General features: G+C 37.6%; 1 protein-coding gene across 1 annotated transcript in view; it reads left to right on the top strand.

The window, feature by feature from the left end:
- LOC149851275 (transducin family protein / WD-40 repeat family protein) overlaps positions 1-22,982 on the top strand; it is a 150,588-nt gene that overhangs the window by 30,895 nt on the left and 96,711 nt on the right. Inside the window, exon 4 of the mRNA XM_089999640.1 lies at positions 9,368-9,544. Within this exon, the coding sequence (XP_089855766.1) occupies positions 9,368-9,544 (177 nt within the window). The remainder of the gene's footprint in view (positions 1-9,367; positions 9,545-22,982) is intronic.

Here is a 22,982-nt window from a genome sequence, read left to right as displayed (position 1 = left end):
AAAACTGCGCAAAAAGTTTGGGCGTAATAGGTCTACCCAAACATCAACTCGAGGCCGAGCTTGTTACAAGTGGAGGGGATTGACGTAGAACACTTGGCCAGAAAATTTCTAGAGAATCAAGATAAGGCCAAGCTAGGATCAAAGTCAGTCTTAAAGTTGTGGTTTACATAGGAAAGTGCAGAGTCTTTAAGGTAGAGAGTCTCAATAGGATTTTAGTTTCTCGAGAGGTCTTGGATAAGGGTGGATGTTTTAGAATCCATAAGAGGTTTGGGCTTTAGAGTAGGGGTTCTACCCCTTTATTGTTAAGGTAGAGCAGATGTCTCCCATATATTGTTGTAACTCTCTCATTTTAGGTGAAGTGAAGTTTCCTTTTGTGCTTCCTCTCAACCATCTTCTAGAGTTCATCTTATTGCTTTGATATGGTATCAAGAGTCTTGTCAAATTGAAACAGGGCTGAGATTGTGTCTAGAAGGGAAAATGTAACAACCTCAACTTATTCTCGTAAAAGGTGATTTTTTTTTTAAAACAATTATGGAAATAAACCCAAGGATCCAAGGTCTCACAGATTTAATATATACCAAAGTGTATTGAATCAACGAAGAAGTAATCAACTTTATCAATCAATAAATAATATGAATGTCAAGCTAAATTATAAAATCGTCTATATGTCAAAGAGCCACTCTGTCAAGAACCCAGAACATGTCACGTAAAGCTCGCAGTGTTGAGCTAGCAACTCACCCCATCATTGAGCTCCCGGTCTTGTAAAACAGTTTTTGAAAACGGGTAAGAACCAAAGTCCTTTGTATGAATTTCTCTAAAAATTCAAACAGTAATGAAATAGCATAAACCAAATTCATGCATAATTTTAGAGGAATATCTTAACAACAATTTCTATAATCAACTTACCATTTAAGCATGCAATAATAACTATCATGCAAAATAGAATAAGCATGAATGCATGAATTAATGCAAAACAGTAAAGATGCATGATTAAATGCACATGCATGAATAACTTATTAAGTTATTTATCAGAGTTGCTTTTGTATGCATGTTTCTATTAAATGCATACAATTTTAGTTTTCACTTTTCCTTAAACCCGCAGATACTCAAAATAGGCACAACAATTCTTGAAGTTCAAGTTAGGTTCTCAGTTGTAGCTTAACACATAATTTGTATTTTATTACTGGGTTCTCAACTTGTTTCTCGATCGATATCAGGAATCAACACTATCTGTCAGAATATTAGAAATCAGTATCTAATGCCAGGATATCAGGGAAATCAATAATTACTTGTGCCACTTTCTTGATATATCAATAATTACAGCTGAGTCAACAACACAACCCCCAAGCAAAATGGCTGAATCTTCTTAAAACCGTGGTCGAGAGGTAAACCACTATAATGGGTTCAGGGGCAGAATCGTATACGGAGTTTTAGTATCCTCACGGTTTTCTCAAACCGCTATCCAAGATTCCCATACATCATAAGGGACATCAATGAACAAATTAATTACACTGATTGGTCTCTTTTACCTTTTTAAACAAATTCAGGTTTTTCACACCAGAATATAATAATGCAATTAATTTTGAAAAAACCAATAATTTTTAGAAATAAATTTTACAATGCATAAGTTAAAATCAACATGGGAGCAACACCTGCTCCAGGCCCACACGGCTACAATAGTTCACATCTAACCACAAAAACATCTCAACGTGATTTATGCATCTTTTTGCAAAATTTCAGTGAACATGCAACATACTTATTTAACATGTCCACAATGCACATTCAATTACACAACATGAATGCACATAAAACCAATTGCATACGCATGCAAGCATATGCATACAACATATATTATCATGATCTATTTCATGCATAAACATCTAAATATGTACATGATCATATTTATGCAAACATCAAAACAACTTCAGAATTTTCATGCGTATGATATGCACATTTATAACATAGTAATTGAATATACAATCAAATCCAAAACATATAAAGCAACCTGCAGTCCACATGAATGCATGTCTGAACATAACAACACGGTTCAAAAATAATATACTTCCAATCTATCGGGATGCACAAACATGCCCTCTAATAAATCTAATCAGATTGCACATAACTCACCATTCAACAATCTGATCAAATTACACATGTGAAATCAGTGTCAAATTCGATCAGATTGCATATGCACAAACAATGGACAAATCTGGTCAGTTTTGTCAAATTCGATCAGATTGCATATGCACAAACAATGGACAAATCTGGTCAGTTTGTACACTTGCAAAGAGTGGCAAAATCTGATTTTTATTCTATTACCGAACCATGTTTAACGACATGCTGTCAACAGCATGTCGTGGCTGCATTAATGTGAGCAGCAACATATTGTCAGCAGCATGTTGCCACTGCAAATTCGTGCACAACAGCATGCTGTTGACAACATACTATTACTGCATAAATGCGTGCTGTCCTGAACAACCACTAAACACATATCTATATGCAGCCAAAATTAGTCCACACTTCTAACAAAATAATCAGATTTACTAAGAGCCAACAAAACCTGAATATATAATTCTAATAACAGTAAACATAACCACATAGATTCATGTTTGATGACAGTTAACATGACAACATCAAAACACAACTTCGCAGCTAATATAACAGCTCGAAATCATAAATGATAACAGTCCATGAAGTGACATTAAGTCGAAACTGATCTCAGTCCCTATAATGACTTGAAATCGAAACCAATCACAGATAGCAAAATAACTGGAATTGGATTATGATAACAGTTCCCAAAAAATGGCTTGAAATAAAATCTGATCGAAATAACTTGAAATCAGATATGACAACAGTCTATAAATCAACATGTATTTAAAACTGATGATAGTCAACATATTTATCACGTTTTTGAATCGAATGATAGTCTATCAAAAACAATATATCATCACCCTATAGTTGCTATAAAAAATGATTGCATAGTTAGTCTGAAAACAGCCATCCAGATTAACATATGCAGTTACATTTGATCGGCATCAAACATTGTGTGATCAAAGCCTTTAGCAGTTCATAACGAATGGCAAAAGAATTCAGATTTTATGACAGTCCAAAAACAACCTTTCATTAATTTTGAAAACTGTTATCCACATCACATAATATGGTTCATTAACAGTCAACCACAATAGCTTTGTGATAAATCGGCACAGTCAACAGTTACAACCTGTTCAGATTTGTCATAGGTTCGAATCTGATCAGTACAATAGCAAGGCACAGATTTAATGTCAGTCATCAGAATGACTTGGTAAAATCTGGTGACCGTCATCAAATTCAAAATTTTTCTAACAATTAACAGTGTAACATGCAGCTAGATTCGATAACACCATAAACATATTACAGCAGGTCTGATAAGCCTTCACTCACAGCCAACAGTGCAGACCTGATCAGTCCCAAACATCACTTTTGAGCAGATCGGCAGGCCTGATCGGTCTGTCCATACTGCATACAGGGCAGATCTGATCAGACTACCATTAAAATTGAATCGGCAAGTCCTGTGCAGGTCCAAAACTGATTCCTAAACCACAATATTGATATTCTTTTGAATATGAATCCAAGAATCAGCATTTGCCCAAAATTGATAGGGCCAATAAATATATATATATATATATATATATATATATATATATATATATATATATATATATATATATATATATATACTAGATGCTGAAATCGACATGTATTTCTATGACATGCGAATCTATGGATGTCGAACACATGTTTTAAACATATAAAAACAATCATTGGTACGGTCACATCAAACCATACATGAAATTGTGAATCAAAATATAGGTTTAAACTTTAAACATATTTTTGAAATAAAATTTTATTTTTCCCTCTAAAATTTTACATGAACCTGATTTTAAACTCTTTCCTAATCTAGAAAGAAACCCATACCTTAGTTTGGATGTGTTGAAAGATAGGAAAAAAACAAGCGGATGATCGGTGAAAAGGATCTCTTCCTCTTCTTCTCTTTTCTTCCTTTCCTTTTTTTTTCTTTCTCTTTCTTTTCTCTCTCTTTCTTCCACGAGTTGGGCTCTCTCTCTAGAACAAGATTATAGAGAGAGGGAGAGTCCAACCCCCTTTTTATGTCTCTAGAATTTTTTCTTATCTTATCATCTTCTATTTTTATTTGTTTTAATTTTATTTAAGAGATCTCTCTTGAAGGTGATGTCCCTTCCTGAGGACTCTCTCCTTTGGAGGATAGAGTTTTACCAAAGGTAGAACTCTATCTCTTCTGGAGGTTATCCTCATTTATATACTTTTATCCTTTATTATTATTTTTATTTTATCTACTTTAAATAACTCCTTATCTAGAGGGTGACATCACCTCTAGATAACTCTCTCTAATAGAGAGTAGCCTCCCTAAATACTCCTTTTTATTACTTAATTATTTTATTATTAAATATGATATATATATGGAATGTTTCAGAGGGTGCCGCCGCTCTCTAGAAGTCTCCCTGGAGTAGAGTTCTACTCCAAGTAAGACTCTAACAACCCAACTTAAGTCTTAGACTGGGTCCAGATCCATATCAACTTGGATCAAACAGATCGGATCTAGTCCGATTCAATCCAGAAAAGTAAAAATAGAGGCGGGTCATTTTCGAAAAACTCAATTTTCGGGACAACCGTAACCCGATTTCAGGAAAACAAAGCACCAATGTTCTTAGAATTATGAGACGCATCTAACAGTATACTTGATTTTTACCTTCGAATTTTGCCTGAATTTAACCTAACTTTCGCTTGAATTTAAATGTTAAAAACAATTTTTTCACAAATATTAATCGTCTCATTTAAGTCTTGTCAGTGGGCTTTGTGCCACACCCAGACCCAACTGACGTCACCTATATTTAAAGGTATTTTCCATGATTTTATCATTTTCAATAAATACTTGGCCAAAATTTCATAAATTTTCATAGTTATAAATCATGAAAACACGCACGATATTACAAAAATAAGACTCAATTCTTCAGTAATCTGTGTATTGCATCAGGATTCATGCCATGATGATGTCATCACATCAAAACAAGGTTTCAGATTTGGATTTTCTGAGGTAAGGGCTTGGTAGAGCACGATTTTAGAAGTCCAGCAAACCAAAAATCATTCCGATCGGAGTAGTTTTGGATTTTTGGTGATTGTTTGAAGATTTTCTGGATATTATGTTCTGGGATGTCCAGATTTGTGAAATCTGCTCATTCTGATCTGTTGGATGGTTTTCGATGATTCAAGTTTGATCTATTTGAGTTGTTTTTTAGTTGGCTGTAGCTTGATATCAGTATGGGTGTGAATCTTGGCATTTTGGTGAGGTTTATTGAAGTTTTTGAGAGGAATTTCAGGCGGTAACTCGATTTTTTTGGCATTTCGAGGCTATCAGGGTTTCTTGGTTGCTTATATAATATGCTGTTTGTAGTGGCATAAAAGATTGCCTTGTGTTTCTCTTTGTCACTGAGTTCTGGCATTGGATGTGGTTGTTGGGTTGAATTTGAGCCACTTTTGTGAAATCGGTAGGCCTATTTTGATATTGTTTTCTGTGCAGTTGGGTGTTGTGATATTGGTTCAAATAGTTCCTTGAAGTGTTATATACAATATTTTGCGACATTGTTCTTGCTGTGTTTTATGTTTTTGTGCAACATCCTTGAGGAGTTGTGGGTGTCTTCTGTAGAAATTGTGGTGTGAACTACATATTGTGGTTCTTGTATGGTGCCTGGTTGCTGCGGTTTTTGCTCTTTCTTTTGTGTACTAATTACCCTGTAGCTTGGAGGTTGGTGAGTATGAAGAAGAAGGACTATTGGGCTGAGCATGGAGAGGATGTTAGGGCCTTGAGACAGACGATTGGAAGGATTAATGTATTCAAAGGCGGTGGTTTTTTGAAAAATTCAGAAATGATAGGAGCCTCATTCATTGTTTTTATTGTAAAAAGCTTAGTTACATAAAAAAAACATGTCCTGTGTTGAAAAAAAAAGAAGTATGGGGCCCTCATAGCTCGTTAGCTGAAAAGCCTAAGGATACTTTACCCCTTGTATTCAATGCTCATTGTATTCCTTCTGCAGGAAGCTTTTCAAATTCTTTGTCTGCTGAGCAGATTCAACAACTTCTGGCTCAGACTGATGTTTCAGTTTCTTCTTCTTCTACTTTGTCTACCTCTTTTAGTATTGCTTTTGTTGGTTCTTCGAGTAGTTCTTCAAGATGGTTAATAGACTCAGGTCCATCATGTCATATGACTGCACAAGAGTCTATTCTAACCAATTGTCATCCTTGTAGTGGCTCATTCCACACTGCAAATGGATCCTTTACGTGAGTTTCCAAAGTTGGATCTATCACTCCTACCTCTTGTCCTGGGAGCAACTTGAATATTTCTCAAGTTTTTCATATCCCTTATTTGGCTATGAATCTTACTTTTGTTGGCCAAATTACTAAACATAATTGCATTGTAATATTTTCTCCTATGGATTGTGTTGTGCAGGATCATCTTTCAAGAAGGAGGATTAGGCTTGTCCATAGAAGTGGTGACTTGTATTACCTAGACTCATTAGATTTGAGTTTTCAAAAGAGTTTTGGAGGTGGCTTAGGAGCATTAGTTATGGATGAGTCTATGTTGTGGCATCGACGACTTGGTCATATTTCTAGTTCTAGACTCCAGTATCCTATTTCTTTTGATAGCTTTAGTGGGTCTAAAGTCTCTGTTTCAGATCATGTGAAGGAGTTTGAGAGTTGTAGGCTAGCAAAGAGTCATGCTTTGCCTTGCTCGGGTGTATATGGATACGATTTTTTTATGAACAATTCCTTTTTTTTGCAAGAAATTTTGAAATACATAACTAATATATTCTCCCCTTGAATTCGAGCAAAGGATTCTAACCTTAGCAAAAAACTTAGTCTCAACCATAGTAGAAAACTTCTTAAAGATCTCAAATAGCTCACTTTTGACTTTTGTTCTTCATAAAGTAAATCCAAGTAAATCGTGTATAATCATCGATAAAAGTGACAAAATAGACATAACCACCCATCGACAAAACTAGTGAGGGAGCTTGCAGATTGAGAAGAGCTTTATATGTACTCAAACAAGCACCTTGGACTTGGTTTGGGAAGTTCAGTTCGGTTGTTAAGTCTCTTGGTTTTGAAAAGATCTATTATGAACCAACGTTGTTTCTGTCATCTTCTTTTCACTAAAAGTGTATATTGCGTATATATGTTGATGGTATGATACAGAAGGTGGATGATACCAAGAAGTTGGCTAGCATCTTTGAAATGAAGGACCTTGGAAATTTAAAATATTTCCTTGGCCTGAAAGTTGCATACTCAAAGAGAGGAGTTTAATTGTCTTAGCATAAGTATGCAACTGATCTTATTGGAAAGGTGAGACTAGTAGATGATTCTAAAAATGTTAGTTCCCCTATGAAAACAAATGTAAAATTAAGGGCTTCAGATAGAGTAGAGCTAGAGGATCCAATTGTTTACATGCAGTTAGTTGGGAGTTTGATTTACTTGAACATATCCAGGCCATATATCACTTATGTTGTTCATGTGGTCAGTTAGTTTATGAGTTCTCCCAGATCAGTTCATCTTGCCATGGTACTTCGGATTATTAGATATCTGAGAGGCATTATGTATTATGGGATGTTCTTCTCTTCATCTTCCTCCATAGATCTTACAACCTTTTGTGATGCAGATTTTGGAGGCTCTATTCGGGACCGTTTCTCCACTACTGAATTTTGTATTTTTCTTGGGAGCTCTTTAATCTCTTGAAAAAGCAAGTAACAAAGTGTTGCATTATCCAAAGCTGAAGCAAAATATAGGGCTATGACTCAAGTTACGACTGAAATTTTTTGGATTAGGTGGCTATTGAGAGAATTAGGAGTTCCTATTTGTGGTTGGACCTCCTTGTATTGTGACAATATGAGCGCCATTCATATTGCAAAGAATCCAGAGTTTTATAGAAGAACTAAATTACATTGAGATAGATTGTCACTTTACTAGGAGAGCCTATGAAGATGGAGCTATCTCTCTTTAGGATGTGAACTCTAAGGATCAAATTGCAGACGTGTTCACTTAGAGTCTTGCTCCCTTACATTTTAGTTCATTCCTTTCCAAACTTGGGATGATTTCTCTTACATCATCTCAAGTTTAAGGGGGAGTGTTGAGACTTGTGTATCATATGTATGACCATCTTGAGTGTTACCCCTTTATTGTATATGTGTACATTTCATTCTTTCTAGGGTTATTCTTGTATATTTCCAGTTAGTGTAAAGTCAACAGTTTTAGTCTTGTGAGGTAGAGGAGATGTCTCCCATATATTGTTGTAACTCTCTCATTTTAGGTGAAATGAAGTTTCCTTTTGTGCTTCCTCTCAACATCTCTCCTAGAACTCGTCTTCTTGCTTTGATAGGGGGGACGTCTTTTGCTTGTAATCAATTTTTTTAATGAAGTGAGGTTGATCTTGGGTATTTTTCCCTCTTCCTCATGGATTCAAGGATCTCTTTGTGCTATATGCTCTTTTACTTGTTCAATTGGACTCGAGGAAACCCCTATGGATTCAACGGATCATAGCTTTTCCTTTGGGAAATCAAAGAGGATCTTGTGAATTTGTGATCAACTCTTCTATGAAGACAGTGTTCTTTTTTATTCATGCTTCTGACTACGTTAGTTATCTAACTTCACGTACTAGAACATGACAACCTCAATATTTCAAATAAGGTTAAGGATAATAACTTTGGTGATCTATATCTTTCTCTACTTTACAGTATTTAAGGAATCATCACACGTTTGTTTTCTTAATGATCATGATGATAGCTCCATATACTTCACTAGATTACCTTTGGTAGTTTGGTACCCCAAATAAATGTAACTTCATTACCAATTGTGCTAGGGTTCTATCAGGTGTTCATATATTATGTATCTTACCTACATCATTCTTATCATAGCAGCATGCATTTTTTGTTTTCTTTGTCACTCTACAATGAATTTGATGGTTCAAGTAGGTATATCCTAAAACTTTTATGATCTTTGTTTGGCATCAACCCAAAGTTATAAATAAGATATCTTTTCTCCTACACATACCAACGCACAATATGTGTGTGTGTGTGGGGCGCTGTACACTTTAAAGAGATGTATCTTTCAAACTATTGGCCTTTGTTTCAATCCAGCTGAAAGTTTAACTAGATACTCAAAGAAACGCACATGCACACTCCAGAAACACATTTACACTCTGTGTGTGTGCACATGTGCGCGTGCATGTGTATACTAGTATGAAATATGCACATGTAAAAACAGGGTTGCAACCTTAAATGATATCTGCTGTCTTTCTATTATGCAGGAAATTCATGAAGGCTTAGACTTCTCTAATAGTGAATACAATGAGCACAGTTTTGGGATTTTCTGTGTGAAGTTCTCAACTGATGGACGAGAGCTTGTAGCTGGGAGCAGTGACGATTCTATATATGTTTTTGACCTTGAAGCAAACAAGCTTAGCCTTGCAATTTCAGCACACATGGTTGAACTCTTATCATTAAATGCAAATTTTCTGTAAAGCTTTCATTTACTTCAATGAAAAGTTGGATTGCCTTTTGCCTAGTCATACATGCAGACAAGGAGTAAATTACTTTGATAATATGTTGTCCGCATTAGCATATGTTGTGCACCTTTAGTTACGTCAGCTTAAGATGCTCTTTAGAAGGCATTAAGGTTTGATGCAAGTGTGTGTGTGTGTTTATATACAGGACACATATGGTATCTCTCTATCATGATACCATATGGTGGTAAAAACCCTTGTTTGTATGATCTAGCCATCAAATGTTAGATCTAACTGTACAAATGCATTTAGCATGGATTATTTGTTATATTAGAAGGTTTTATCATGTCTTATACACCACAACATTCCATTTTTGAGATGATGAAAAATCAATAGCTCACAGTTCATGAAGATTAGGTGGTTTAGAAATGGATAAAAGTTAAAACCTCATATTTGTCAACTTTCACACATGAAAATAGTAAATAGAATATGCTAAACATGATTCAAAAGTTATATTTTGCTTTTGGATCACTGATCTATGTAAATCAAGGGTGTAGCACCATAAGTTATGGTGGTACAGAACCACAATAGAAGCACCTATATATATATATGTATGTGTGTGTGTTTTCTTTCATGTTTAGTTACTATCAATTTATGATATATAGAATACATAATATTTGAGGTGGGGTCCTGATTGTAATCCAGAATCTGTAGATAAACCCCTGCATGTCCTAATGAGTACAGATATATGAAGGAGCTGAATAGAAATAAAGATCGTCAACTTTGTTATGAAAAATTCTGCTGTTATAAGAAACCTTAGGCAGAAAATTTTAAATTATATCCGTCAAATTTCATATGATGAACTTGTTACTTGGTTATAACTTGTAGATAGTTGCAAAATGGAGGATAAAAGAAAAGAATCATGCAACTTATGCCTAAAAGTTGAAAGCATGGGATATTTCAAGAGTCCATTGAAGAAAAGAGGGTCGTAGAAAGCTTGAACTGGATCCTTATAGTGATGGATATAAATGCAATCAGATTTCCTGGGAAGTTATAGATTTCTGTATTGATATGACTGTTTAATATTTCTTAAAGCTTGATCTCTCCCCAGGGTGAACCAAAACCAGAATATAAGAGCCTGCCCCACCTGTGAGTAAATATTTCATAGTCAGAATATGTCCACAAGGTTGGCATAGATGGATATAATTTCAGTTAGCTGTGGTAGGTCTCTTGGGGGTGAAATTCTCGTTATTAGATTGTGATGAAACATGTGAGTGACTGGCTGGATCCAATGTCATTTTGTTGCTTTGTTGATGTTAAGAAAACTCCACAGCCTAGCAAGAGAATGGGTGATCATACGATTGGCTAGTCCTATTTACCTGGAGTTGAGTAGTCTAGCTGCCAAATCCATGCAAGAAATGGTGAAAGAGCTTTATCCAGATGAAGAAAAGTAAAATCATGGGCATAGATGTTATGCCTACGGAAGCATGGACTAAGATGGACAGACGAATGGTGGATTTGTTGAATTATGCCACTACTGGTTAATCTTATAAACCATAATCTCATAGACCACCATGAAGCTCAAGGAGACACTAATGTTTAATGGGCAAATTTTGTAAAGCAGGTAAAAATGCTACTGAGGAGACAATCAAAAGAGTTCATTAACAAATAAATTTTTCTTAAACAGTGCAACTGTTGAAAGTTCAGAAATAAAAAGATGTTGCACATGGGTTTCATTGACCTAGTTAGGGCTTCATGATGGGGCCCAAGATAATCCAGCTTATTTGATGCTCAAACCTATACATGAAACTATCCACAAAATTCATGCTGATGGAAAATGAATGTAAGGTCTGGTAGTGGAGTTGAAATACTTCCAATTAGGGCTGTGCGACATCAAAATCTATACTATATTGTCACATTACCACTTCAGGAGTGAAAAGAAGTGTTTTCTCTGGTTACGGGTCATGAATCTGGAGATCCAGACCCGTGACATTCACTTCTCATTAATGGCATTGTGTAATATATTTTATTGTAATGAGGGTATTTTAGTACCCTAATTTTATAATAGTATGTTAATATAAAGGAGTATACACAGCAGCCGACCCTAACACAAGAGGGTATAAGTTTTTCCCCAACTTCTCTCTCCCTTTCTCTATCTCTCTCTGTTTCTCAGCTCTCACGCGTGGAACGACCTGGAGATTGTAAATCTAACATGGTATCAGAGCCACGCTTCAGTTGAAACTGGAATCGATCTCAAAGGTATGTCTGAAAGATCTATCCCTTCTTGATTTCCTCTTCTAAGTCAAGAAAATATTTTTTTTGGTCTGTCCCCCCATCTCATCTGATTTTTTTTTGGTTCACGACTGACCCAGTCCATTCTTTTCTTCTCAACCAGACCTGACATCATTTAGATCTGACGATAATCAGATCTGCCTTCTTTCCTTCTTCTCCCTACAGTTTCATTTCTGTCTCTTGAACTTGATCAGATCTGACGTTAATCAGATCTGATCAAACTATCTCCCAATCTAATTTGAGTCAACTCAGAGAGGATTGAGTGACTCAGCCCAGATTTTCGACCCAAATCCTTTGTTGAAAATACTTTTTTTCTATCATTAATATACCCTATTTGTCATTCTTGATCACAGCGTGATCTAATCACGCATTCAAGCTCTATTTTGATTAAGCTGCATCCTTGATCAGATCTGATCAAGCCGATCCACTCTCATTTCTTCTGTTTTATCTCCTTTAGCTTGAAGGCATTGCGTCAATATCAAGTGGGAATTCATATTCACAATTTTTTTTTGTGATTTCCATACCCAATATTCCATTCCTATACAAATCAGAAATCTGATATTCAATTTCTGTTTCAAATCAGCAATCTGATAGCCATTGATCTGATTTAGTTTCTGAAAAAAAGGGGTTACCGAAACTGTAGGCAGATTGTGCTGAACCCACTCTTAATACTGTGAAACATGGATTCACTTCCTAGCCAGTCAGTTCTTTCTTCAAGTTTCCTCAGCCAACTCGTGTCTGAAAAATTAAATAATGGTAACTTCTTGACTTGGAAGAGGCAAATCATACCTTTCATTAGGAGTCAGGATCTTTCTGGACATCTGGATGGATCTATTCCAGTTCCTCCTGAGTTCATATCACGAGAAGAAAGGGACAACAAAGGGGAATCTACTACAGTATATGTTAGAAATCCTGAATTTGTGGCTTGGATGAAAAGAGACCAAGCGCTAATTGCTTATATTACATCTACACTGTCACAAGAGGTACTTGTAGCCATTCCAGATGACTGCACTGCTATGCAATTTTGGAACAGACTTGTTCAGACATACTCACAGGTTTCTCAGGCCAGGATTATGTTTCTTAAAAGAGAATTTCAAATGTTAAGAAAGGATTCCATGACCATCATGAAATATTTGAACAAAATGAAGGTTATCACAGATCAGCTAGCAGTTGTTGGAAGTACAATTACTGATAAAGATTTGGTACAACAAACCCTCAGTGGATTGGGACACAACTATCATATGATCGTCACTTCCCTGTTATGTTTACCTGAGCTGCCCAACTTTGAAGATCTGCGTGCAAAATTGTTACAATATGAGATGAATTTAAAGGGATTTTCTGAAGAATCATCTATGATACTGGGGCACAAGAAGTTCTTGCTACATGGGTTACTTATGCACGAGGATGAGGAAGCTATGATATCAAGGGAAAGGGAGCACAAGGGAGAAGTGGTCAAGGAGGTCGTGGATTATTGCCTACACCCAACACATATACCAATCCACAAAGACAGAGGCCAATTCCTACCTGCTTTCTGTGTAATAAAAAGGGGCATATCAAAGCTAATTGCTGGTTCAATCCCCTAAATAAAGGAAAATCAACACAAACTGAAGCAAAAAGAGGCACAGACACTACAAGGACCAACAGAGAAGTAAAGGAGTTATTGTTGTCAGCATTAGCAGAATTGAATCTGAAACAAAATGAGCAAGGTACTTGGTATGTGGACTCTGGCGCAGCGACTCACGTTACTGGTGATGCAGGTAAGCTCCTAAAACATGCTCCTTACATTGGTAGAAGTAGTATAGTTACTGGAGATGAATCACACCACTCTGTCTCGCATATTGGAAACTCCATTATACCCTTGCCCGAATCTTCCATCAACCTTTCAAAGGTTCTTTATGCTCCTAATATCAAGAAAAACATTGTTTCAGTTTCTAAACTTGTTGATGATATCAAAGCCTCAGTTAAATTTACTCCCTCTTCTGTTCTTGTCAAGGATCTCTGCACGAAGGAGACATTCGCTAGAGGAAAACGACAAGGCAATATGTATGTTTTTCAAGAAGATCCTTCAGCACATATTCGCTCTGCAGACCCAAACTTGAAGCTCCAATCATCGTTGCCTTCTGAAAATCCTACCTGTGTTTTTAGTGTCTCTGAAATCAATAAGCCAAACCTTTGGCATAGTCGTCACCTCATTCCCAAGTCAAGTTTAGGAATAAATGTCAATGACAACAAATGTTCTAGTTGTCTCTTATGTAAGAGTCATGTTTTACCATTTCATTCTATCAATAAAAGAGCTTCAAGACCTTTTGAGACTATCTGTTTTGATGTTTGGGGGCCTGCTCCAGTTGCTTCCATATCTGGAACTATATATTATCTTTTATTTGTTGACAATTATTCTCACTATTCTTGGATATTTTTCATGAAACATAAATCTGAGACTTTCAAGTTGTTCCGTAACTTCCATTCCTTTGTCAAAAACCAATTTTCTGAAAACATTCTAAGTTTCCAATGTGACGGAGGAGGTGAATTCTCTTCGATTGACTTTACTAACTTTCTTCAAAGTAACGTGATAAGGAAAAAGGTGTCTTGCCCACACACACCTCAGCAGAATGGTATTGCTGAAAAGAAGCATCGCCATATTGTTGAGAGTGCGATGAGCATGATGCATGACAGTAGTCTTCCGATCACTTTATGGACAGAGGCTTTTCATTCTGCAGTTTATGTGATAAATCGATTGCCCATGACTGTTTTGGAAAACAAGTCTCCTTACTTGTCTCTCTTTGGTGTACATCCCAACTATTATGATTTGCATGTGTTTGGTTGTTTATGCTATGTTCATGTTGACAGTTCAATGAGACACAAGTTTCAGGATAAGGCCCTGAAGTGCAGGTTTGTGGGTTATGCTGATGACTATAAAGGGTACAGGTGCTATGATCCGGTGAGCAAGCGCATCAAAATATCAAGAAATGTCATCTTCGATGAATTGAATTTTGATTGTCGATGTATTAGCTCTTCAGAATCAAAGCTTAAAGTTGAGGCTTATTATCCTTGGTTGAATTATGAACTTCTCTCAGGAGCTAGTGATGTTTGCTCAAACTGCACTCAAAAGGATAAGAGACCTGTGTCTACTGATGAAATGATTGCCCATGAAAATACAGACCCAACTTTGAATCCAGAAAGGTATAAAGGCCTCGTCTACACTCGACGAGAAAGAGAGCCGCCCACCATAGTTAATTCGGATGTGGACGCATCCTCTACATCCAACATCGTTGATACTAGAAGATCCACACGTTCTCGCCATCCAATTGAAAGGTGGGTCAGTTATGAAAATTTCTCATTAGATTTTCAACTTTTTCTAACAACCTTGAATAAAGAAGATGAACCCACAACGTTCTCTCAAGCGTCAAATTCCAGAAGATGGATTAAAGCAATGAATGAGGAGATGGAAGCTCTATATGAATGTGGTACGTGGGATGTCGTACCAAGACCGCCCAACAGAAACGTTGTTGGTTCAAAATGGGTGTACAAAATAAAGTATAAACCAGGTGGGACTATAGAGCGATACAAGGCGAGACTTGTAGCCAAAGGTTTTACACAGGAGCAAGGACATGATTATGATGAAACTTTTAGTCCAGTGGTGAGGATGGGGACAATCAGAGTCATACTTTCTTTAGCTATTGAACACCAATGGACTATTAGCCAACTTGATGTGAAAAATGCCTTTCTTCATGGAGATTTGAGAGAAGAAGTATACATGGAACAACCCACTGGTTACGCAGAAGGTAATCCTACAAAATATGTCTGCAGACTAAAAAGGGCGATATATGGATTGAAGTAGGCATCTCGATCTTGGTTCGACAACTTTTCTCTTGAAATACAAAAATATGGTTTTAAGAAATGTCTTCTTGACCACTCCTTATTTATATTTAAGAACCAAAACACAATTACTCTGTTGTTGATATATGTGGATGATATCATCATCACTGGTAATTCCAATGAGCACATTGAAAAAGTCAAACATCTCTTGAATCAGAGGTTTAAAATGAAGGACCTTGGCAAACTACGATATTTTCTTGGAGTTGATTGGAGTTGAAGTCGACAGTACTTCTGAAGAGATGACTCTCACTCAACATAAGTATACCATTGATGTTCTCATTAAAGCGGGTATGAAAGACTGCAAGCCCTTGAGCACTCCTAGCGTTCTTCATCAAAGGCTTAGCTCTCAAGACGAAGATCCATTTGATAATCCCACACAGTACCGTAGCATAGTGGGTATGTTACAATACCTCACTTTTACTCGCCCTGATATAGTCTACTCGGTGAATCAAGTTTCTCAGTTTATGCATGCACCATGTGAAGGACATATGGAAGCAGTTAAACGGATACTACGATATCTGAAGGGAACGGTTGGGGATGGTCTCATATATAAGCGAAAGACAAATGGGCAAAATGCACATGAGATCACTATTTATTCTGATGCGGACTGGGCGGGAGATCCAGATGAACGCAGATCAGTATCCGGCTATTGTGTATATGTTGGGATGAATTTGGTTTCTTGGAGTAGTAAGAAACAAAAGGCTATTGCCAGATCCAGTACAGAGGCTGAATACAGGTCAATGGCAGCCGCCACTGCTGAGGCTACTTGGATTAGACATCTACTGACAGAAGTCAGAGAATCGATCTCTCGATCACTTCTTTTGTGTGACAACCAGAGTGCCATTAGTATGTCCTTTAATCCAATCCATCACAGTCGTGCCAAACATATTGAAATAGACCAGCATTTTGTGAGACAAAAGGTAGAAGAGAAAGAGATTGAGCCTGAATTTGTTCGAACTACAGATCAAGTGGCGGATATATTTACAAAGGGATTGACAAAAGACAAATTTTGGATGTTAAAAGGCAAGTTGTTCATGGTTCAAGATCATGCACAACTTGAGGGAGGGTGAAAAGAAGTGTTTTCTCTGGTTACGGGTCATGAATCTGGAGATCCAGACCCGTGACATTCACTTCTCATTAATGACATTGTGTAATATATTTTATTGTAATGAGGATATTTTAGTACCCTAATTTTGTAATAGTATGTTAATATAAAGGAGTATACATAGTAGCCGACCCTAACACAAGAGGGTATCGGTTTTTCCCCAACTTCTCTCTCCCTTTCTCTATCTCTCTTTGTTTCTCAGCTCTCACGCGTGGAACGACCTGGAGATTGTAAATCTAACAAGGAGGAGGTCTGTTGGAACGTAGCAACAAGGGACTGTGCCCTGAATCTGCAGTCAGTATATATATGTGCTGGTTATTATTGAAGTTTTATCAATAAAAGGAAGGTTCAATGCAATGGTATATATTGTTCACAAAATGGTGTGATAATATCAAGGTTTCCAGACTAGGAAGCGAAAGCAAGAAGCAATGCATTTTAAAATGTATAGGAAGTGGGAAGCAAAAAATAAAAAAAGAAATATAAGAATTGAATGAGAATCAAAATGAAACACAAATAAAAACTAAAATAAAAGTGTCTTAAATTCATGATTTTTATAGTAAGCATTAAAGTTTTAACAAAATCTAAAAATAATGACTACCAATTTAGAGAAAGCACATGGAAGTAAGTGAGAAGCATGAGAGAAAACATATAAAAAACATGAAAAGTAGAATGAGAGAATATATAAGAATAGACGAAACACGTGAAAAACATTGTAACGACCCCACCTCATACCTTTGAAAAACGCGATTTTTTTTAAAGAGAGTTGCGGAAAACTTCTCAGAGACTTGGGGTCCCTACAGTTCCAATTTCAGTTGAATAACCACACGCCACAAACAAACTTACATTTATCATCCATAACCAACCAACTAAACTCTTTTATTAATGAATCAATAAGAGTTTCATACTCAATGTCAAAAGTGAAATAACAACTTGCAGGAAATAAGAACTAAAAGAAACAAAAGTAGAACCACTTTTCCGTAAGTGAAGCAGTCTGAAGCAAGTGTGACCCTCGTATCCCCTCATAAGCGAGTCGATTTCACTGATCACCTGTGCCTGGGAAAACCCAATAAAAGAAGAGGCTCAGAAATCCGAAGAATTCTGCGTACAGGTTTCTCTAATGAATCAAATAAGAAAAAAAACATAAATAAGATCCATGTAATATTTTAGAAGGATACAATTATAACAAAATTATAAGGCAATTAACCATTCATGCAAAAATAAAATAAACATTAAGCATGAGGGAACACTAAGTAACTAACAGTGATTATAATTTAATCAATAAGGGCATTTAAATGCAAAAGAGATCAACATCATGCAATGATTAACATCTAATAACCAAGTGAACAGATAAATATGCATGAACTAATGCATAGCAAGAATATGCATGATTTATGTGCAATGCATGAACCCCTTTATTATCTTTCATTTAAGCTCCTCTCTTTCCATATGTATGTTCTATTAAATGCACACAACTTTAAATTCCTCTTTTAATTTACCATTGCCAGCGGATACACCAAACGGGTATAGTCTCCGAGGTCAAGTAGGGTTCCCGGAGTAACTTAGCACACAATTTGTATTTTATTACCGGGTTCCAAACTTAGCCCTCAACCGATATCAGGAAACAACACCATCCATCGGAACCTTGGAAAACATCATCCAAAGTTGGGGACACCAGGGAAAACAACATCCACTGGCGCCACTTTATTGGTATACCAAAACAACAACAGCTGTGTCAAAACACACCACCTCCAGGAAAAGTGGCGGACTCTCCCTAAAACCGTGGCTAGGAGAAAAACCTCAATATCGGCTTCAGGGGCAACAACACGCACATGGAGTTTTTGTATCCTCACGGTTTTCCCCAAACCGCAACCTCCAAGATTCCCAATTACACTGTTCTTTACTTTCTTTTATCTGGTTATTAATTCATCTCTTTTTCATTTGCAAATTAACATGCAAAATTAATAACATAAGCTCGCACATCAGCATGCTAAGCTTTTCACGGTCTACCACCCATGACAACAATAGAACAGTGCAATTTAAAACCATAATATAAATGTGATTTTTGTGATGCATTTAAACAATTAAAGAAAGAACAAGCCAAAGCTCAAGGCTCTCCAGGTCTGTGATGGTTCATTTAGACCATGGATGCATCATACGCAAAAACCATAACTTGTAATGTATGAAATAAGGTCAACATGCTTCCAATTGCATATTTATATATGTCAATTTAACCATGTGCATGATATGTCACATTCGTATGCATGTATTCACCATTCATGTGCATGTGCCTTTACGAAATCATTCCACATACATGCATTCACTCATGAGTCATCTCAAATAGAACAATGAACAACTCATGCATTTATATACATGTGAAACACACATCAATGCATGTATGCACATGCATATACAAGCAACCTGGTGCTAATGTCTTACTCAGGCATAATATGTCGATTCTAACACCATTTTTTTTCCTTGGCAAAACATGCATGCAAGTATATAATTATGTGGGTGCAATAACAATAAACTTTCAGGATCCCTGTATTTTAGAACTACACGATGACTTAAATAAGTGATGCATCTATGTGTAAGTAGATACCCCCTGCATATTCAACTTCATTATAAAGTCTCCAACCTCTGTCTCTAAAATCTCAAAGAAGGCTCAGATTGACTGCTCAGAAGACAACCATTAAATGCATGCAAAGCATAATACAATTTCTGCAAGTCACCTACAGACTAAGAATAGGAGGATAATACATATTATTGTATTAACGCCTATTAGCATTATCGCAGGGCCGTTTAACATAAAATGGTATATATATGCATATAAGATCAACTCTCACTCACATAATCTGATCCTGGACAGAATGTAAGATCAAACTCCCACGCACACAAAACGATCGGAGGTCTGACTGTTTTATGCCAAGACCAATACCTAGCTTAGGATTGGACAAGCTTCATAATTTACACATACTGCATGTTTAGAAATGACAATTATATTCAGATTATTCCCAAAACAATTCGCACCTTTCATTAGTTAAAAATTTTGAAACACAGATATTCCATCCATGCTTTATTAATGTACAACATCACACATTTCCAGGTATAAGGGAAATGCTCAACATGCTGACTTATGCAAATAGAATTCTGTACTTACTACACTACCTCCTTCAATATTCGATAGGCATATTAATCATTTTTTTTTTCATAAACAGTAAAAGAAAAAAAAAACTGTTCAAACCTATGGCATGTGATATTAGTCCCAAAGAGTTTTTTATTTGAATCTAGAAATATGACAGTGTAGCAAGATGATACAAAATATTAAACAATACGTAATAATGAATCATACTACTCGATATATGCTATTCCAAGGTCTGAATATCAATTTCCCAAAACTCTGTACATGCAAAATAAAACATTTGTATGCAGCACCCACACTGAATTGAAATTCTGCATTTTGCACAAATTAAACCCACATAAATGGGTTGCCGCACTGCTTTTCATACTTGAAGCAGACACCCAACCAAAAACACGGCAAACCCTACATCAATTGATTATGGAAACAACCAGACCCCTTCGTTGCAGAATGTTTCCAACACAAACACATGAAGCAGAATTCAAATGCACATATCAGAGATTCTCATTTTAAACAATCATCCAAAATATTTTTCGAAACAAAATACGCATATTTCAAGTTGAAAAATGCTTCAGAATATTTCCACCGCATAGATGCTGATCAGAGATTCCCAATTTAAACATACATATAAAATATTTTCCAACACAAGATACACATATCAGGAATTGAAAGTGCGTTAGAATATTTTCAATGCACACACGCAGATAAGACATTCTCATATATATATATATATATATATATATATATATATATATATATATATATATATATATATATATATATATATATATATATATATATATATATTCCAATGCCCAAACCCGCAGATTAGAAAGTTTGAACACTTTAGGTTCACGCATATGGGTCGTGATTCAGTATGTCACATGTTTGATACCCAATACACTGCTAGTATCGCAAGAACCCTACAAATCATACCAAACCCTACCTCAGAAATTGCAAAACCCCAACCTCTCCTTTTTTTTTTTCGATTTGAATTCTCAACAGCCGAAATCTCCCAAATCTGTCGATTTGGGAGTTACGGAAACCCAAAGCAAACTTGAAAGATAATACATCTGTAAGAACACTGAAACCCTACCAAACTATTGCATGGGATACAAACCTATGTTCCCATTCTTATTTGAAATCAAAAGAGAACCCGTACCTCAAAAATCCATGTTTGAGGGTTGCGGCCATCGTGAGAAGGCAAGCTATTCCACCGGCCTCGACTGCTCCGGTGTCGTGGTTGTCGCATGCAAGGGAAAGGACAGGAAAAGGGGGCTGCTGGTGGCTGCAACTTTCCGACGACCTCCACCTCCCCAATGCATGCCCACACGAGAGAGAGAGAGAGAGAGAGAGAGAGAGAGAGAAAGAGAGAGAGAGAGAGAGAGAGAGAGAGAGAGAGAGAGAGACGAGGGAAGAGGGTGAGACCCCCCTCTTCCACTTCCTTTTATCGCCGAAACCCCCCTCTTGCCGAGAGGTGCGGGGTTCGGTTACGGCTGCTGTAACCGACCCCCTTCTCTCCCTTTTGGTATTGCAGGAATCGTGCCTAGGGCACGATTTTTGCCTTTCTTTTCCTTTTAAACAAGCTGTAGCCGATATCGGTTTTAAAAAGACCCTACCGGGTTACGGATCCAGGTCGGGTCCGACCCGGGTCTAAGGGTTCCTCTTGTTTTTTTTTTCACTTAACAGTAATGGGGCGTGGCTCGGGTCTGGGTCCGAGTCCCAGTTGTAGTGTGAAACCGTGGTTTGCCCGCAGTTTGGATCCGTACGTCTTACCTGCAATGTGGATCCACAAGTTGGATCCAAATGGATCCAACTGTGGATCCCCACACTAAAATTTATTTATTTATTTATTTTATATATTATTTCTTATATATATATATATATATATATATATATATATATATATATATATATATATATATATATGCCCCCTTTATGGGTCCTGGATCCAAAATACGGATCCTAGGCCCATTCGCACATTTTGCATTATTTTATAAAGGAAAATACATGAAAAATTTTCGGTTATTACAAACATAGAAGCGTGGGAGAATCGAGATTCACATCAAGTTTTAGAAGCGAGGAGTATCACGCTTCCGAAGTGAGTTTCCAGGAAGCAGGCTTTCCACCTATCTAAGAAGCTTTCGGTAACTCTGGGTAATATTGTAATGTCCTAAAAAAAAGAGTCTGACATGTGTCTCGGTCGGTCGTTGATACCGGATCCGACTTCTCGATCTTTCGAGAAGCCAGTACACCCCCCTTTTTATAAGGGTACGAGTGTCTCGGGCGAGGGCATTTGCCCTTGCCCGATTCTCTCTCTCTCTGCCCTTTTCCGTCTCCGTCGCTTCCACCCTCCGACCGACGACCGTCCGAACGACTCTCCGGCAGCCGCCTTGGTGGCAGTCGACTCCTCTCCTCCGTGCTAGCGTCGGTGACCCGCCGTCTTCGCCTTCTTCTCCGGCGACTCGCCGCCGGTTACTGCAGGTAGGTACCCTCTCCTCTCCTCCCGGAACTCGTCTGCCGGCAGGGAGCTTGGCCCCCTGTCACCGTCGGTTCGTCGGCAGGGGGCTTGGTCCCCTATCGCCGTCGGTCTGTCGGCAGGGGGCTTGGCCCCGTGTCACCGTCGGTCTGTCGGCAGGGGGCTTGGCCACCTGTCGCTGTCGGTTTGTCGGTAGGGGGCTTGGCCCCCTGTCACCGTTGGCTCGCCGGCAGGGGGCTTGGCCCCCTGTCGCCATCGGCAGAGGGCTTGGTCCCCTGTCACGGTTGGTTTGCCAGCAGGGGGCGAAGCCCCCTATCGCTGCCTGTTTGCCAGCAGGGGGCGGAGCCCTCTGTTGTGTTGGTTTGTCGACAGGGGGTTCTGCCCCCTGTCACTTCGGTTCACCGGCAGGGGGCTCCGCCCCCTATCGTTGTTGGTTTGCCGGCAGGGGGCGGAGCCCCCTGTCACTGCCTGTTCGTTGGCAGGGGCGGAGCCCCTTGTTGCGTTGGTTTGCCCATAGGGGGCGGAGCCCCTT

The sequence above is a fragment of the Nuphar pumila genome, chromosome 1 (assembly GCF_984573655.1).
Source record: "Nuphar pumila chromosome 1, dmNupPumi1.hap1.1, whole genome shotgun sequence".
Taxonomy (NCBI): Eukaryota; Viridiplantae; Streptophyta; class Magnoliopsida; order Nymphaeales; family Nymphaeaceae; genus Nuphar; species Nuphar pumila.
Note: the sequence above shows the minus strand (reverse complement) of the source record. Positions and strands in the feature narration are given on the sequence as shown.